Genomic DNA, 2,764 nt, shown 5'->3' on the forward strand with positions numbered 1-2,764 from the left:
GTTAGGCAAGTGCATAACACGTCATCTATACAAACAGATATATCATGTTTGTTTTCCGCACTTCCTTTTTTTTCCACTTTATACATTTTTAATTAGGATAGGCATAAACCAAAACAGAAAAAAAAGATAAAGTGTCACTGTCACTTTGTTTGCAGGGAAGAGTCAGGAAATGGAACAAATTACCAGGAAAACATTTTTCCCAAAGTAGGTAGGTTACATAATTTTAACATTCAGATGCCAAAATTAGTATTATTCTACTTAATCTACAAATGAAAAGAGGAATCAAAAGTTCATCCTGTTTCGTATAAGAAATTTTACATTAAATATATAGCGCTTTGTTTCTCAGGAAGCAGTACTGGCAACTTGGAGAAGATATTTCTGTTACGTGATGACTAGAAAATGCCAAATACAACCAAGCAGCTATGCTATAGCTCAGAAAGTACTATTAACCTCTTTTGGGCTAGTGCACATTTCAGTTTAATACAGAACTAGATCTTGAGTTTTAGGAAGGCAGCAATAATTATATTTTGGCTTTTGTTCTAGAGCTTAGCATAGTTAAGGCGACAGTTGAAGCATATTAGTGAAGGTAGTTAAAATTTAATGACAATCATCATAATCTCTTATAACCTACATAAACTGTATAATGCTTACATGGAATGAAACCAGCATTACCTAATTGGTGTTTACATACATACAGAGGGAGAAAAAAACCTACCAAAGGCAATCACTCTAAATGTACTATCACGTACTTGTTAAAAATGCAAATATACCATAGAACTAAAATGACATGAAGAGCACTACTCATTACCTAGAAGAAAGGTAACTGGTTCTCATACAAAGTTAAGCTGGCATCAATCACCCTCGTCACAATGGCTTAGAAAAGCATCAGGTTTCCAGTAGAGAAACTATTCTAGGAAAGTCAGTCAATCTTGTGAAAGTTTCACAGCTGTAAAACCAGGCTAAGACTACAACGACCATGAAATCTGAGGAGATCAGATGAACCAGTAGATTCCCAGCCATAACGTGAGACGGGAAGGTCCTCATGCAGCATATGCTCCCTGGCTCCGGGAAAGCTTCGTGTGCATAATACAGAAGTAGTTGAGAAAGGAAACTGGAGATGCTCAGCGGTTTCCATTGTGTCCTAACTGTTAAACTTCAGGGATGGTGTGATCCATCAGGCTTTTCATAATGCTTGGCGCCATCCGTTTAATAATATGTTCAAAGATAAAAGCAGGCATGATTGTGACGGTAACTACAGTCCCAGATGTTGATAGTATGTCTGCAATTTGAGAGTCCTTCAATCCAATGACGTTCTGGCCGTTGATCTCACAGATGTTATGTTCCGTGAGAAGACCGTTTCTGGCTGCAGAACTATCTTTCACTATGGATGTTACTTTCCCATTTTTAAAGATAAAGCCAACGTTTCCAGTACTGTCCTTATGCATAGTAATTGTCCGCTCAAAAGGCCTGTCACGAATGGTCATTGTGATCTTCTCTCCAAAAGCCTGTTTGAGCACCTTGTGAGCTTTATCAGAGCTCCAGCCTGCACAGTTTTCACCATTGATCTGGAGTACCTGGTCGCCAAATCTCAAACCAACCAATGAGGCTGGAGAATTTGCCTGGACTAGCTGAACAAATATACCATTATCTATTGATTTAAGCCTGAGTCCAATTTTTCCATCTTGATCCTTACATAAAATATCATGTTTGTTTGACCCAGTTCCTCTAGATTTTCCCTAGAAAACACAAATGTTTACAGCTGGAGTCTCCATGTGGAAACAATTAGTGTTTCCCAGCATAAAAATAATGTTCACTGATAAAAAACATTCAAAACAATAAAGGCCATCGATGATATCCAGAAAACACAAACAGAAATACTTTCACAATATCTGGGATTGAGTTAGCCAAAACACAACCGGATGTTTCTGGTTTCATCCACTCATATCCCCACAATGTCATGTGGAATTTTGTATGCAATGGACCGAGATAATCACAGGAAAATTGGTTTTGGAGAAAAGCAAAGTCTTTTCATTAGGCAAGTGCATAAAATGTCATTTATACAAACAGAAATACCATGTTTGTTTGCCGCAGTTCCTCTAGCTTTCTAACTAGAAAATACAAATGTGTAGAGTTTGTGTCTCCATGTTGAACCAATTAGTGTTTCCCAGCACAAAGTTAAATGTTCCCTGATTAAAAACATTCCAAACAATAAATTCCATCGATAATACCCCGAAAACACAAACAAAGAGACTTTCGCAATATCTCAAATTGAGTTAGGAAAACACAACCGGATATTTCTGCTTTCATCCAGTCATATCCGGACAAAGTGGTGTGGAATTCATATTCAATGGACGGAGAAAATCAGAGTAAAAATGGTTTTGGAGAAAAGCAAAGTCTTTTCGTTAGCCAACTGCATAAAATGCCATCTGTACAAACAGAAATATGATGTTTGTTTGCAGCAGTTCCTCTAACTTTCTCCCTAGAAAATACGAATGTGTAGAGCTGGTGTCTCCATGTGGAACCAATTTGTGTCCCAGCACTAATTAAATGTTCCCTGATAAAAAACATTCAAAACAAGACAGTATGTCGATAATATCTGGAAAACACAAACACAGAGGCTGCAGCAATATCTGGGATTGAGTTAGCCAAAACACAACCGGATATTTCTGGTTTCATCCAGGCATATCCGGACTAAGTGTTGTCCAATTTGTAGGAAATGGACTGGGCAAATCACAGTAAAATGGTTTTGGAGAAAAGCAAAATC

The 2,764-nt window shown here is 37.6% G+C and overlaps 1 protein-coding gene across 1 annotated transcript; it reads right to left on the reverse strand.

The window, feature by feature from the left end:
- Positions 1 to 991: 991 nt before the first annotated feature.
- On the reverse strand, positions 992 to 1,687 carry LOC133754910 (syntenin-1-like). The gene has a single exon (XM_062185254.1). The coding sequence runs from the start codon at positions 1,482 to 1,484 to the stop codon at positions 1,149 to 1,151; it is 336 nt and encodes a 111-aa protein (XP_062041238.1). The 5' UTR covers positions 1,485 to 1,687; the 3' UTR covers positions 992 to 1,148.
- Between the last annotated feature and the right edge of the window lie 1,077 nt (positions 1,688 to 2,764).

The sequence above is a fragment of the Lepus europaeus genome, unplaced genomic scaffold (genome assembly GCF_033115175.1).
Source record: "Lepus europaeus isolate LE1 unplaced genomic scaffold, mLepTim1.pri SCAFFOLD_30, whole genome shotgun sequence".
NCBI lineage: Eukaryota > Metazoa > Chordata > Mammalia > Lagomorpha > Leporidae > Lepus > Lepus europaeus.

What these genes read in the sequence shown, in the direction of transcription:
- LOC133754910 (XM_062185254.1), bottom strand. Translation starts at nt 1,484, where the DNA reads ATGACCATTCGTGACAGGCCTTTTGAGCGGACAATTACTATGCATAAG.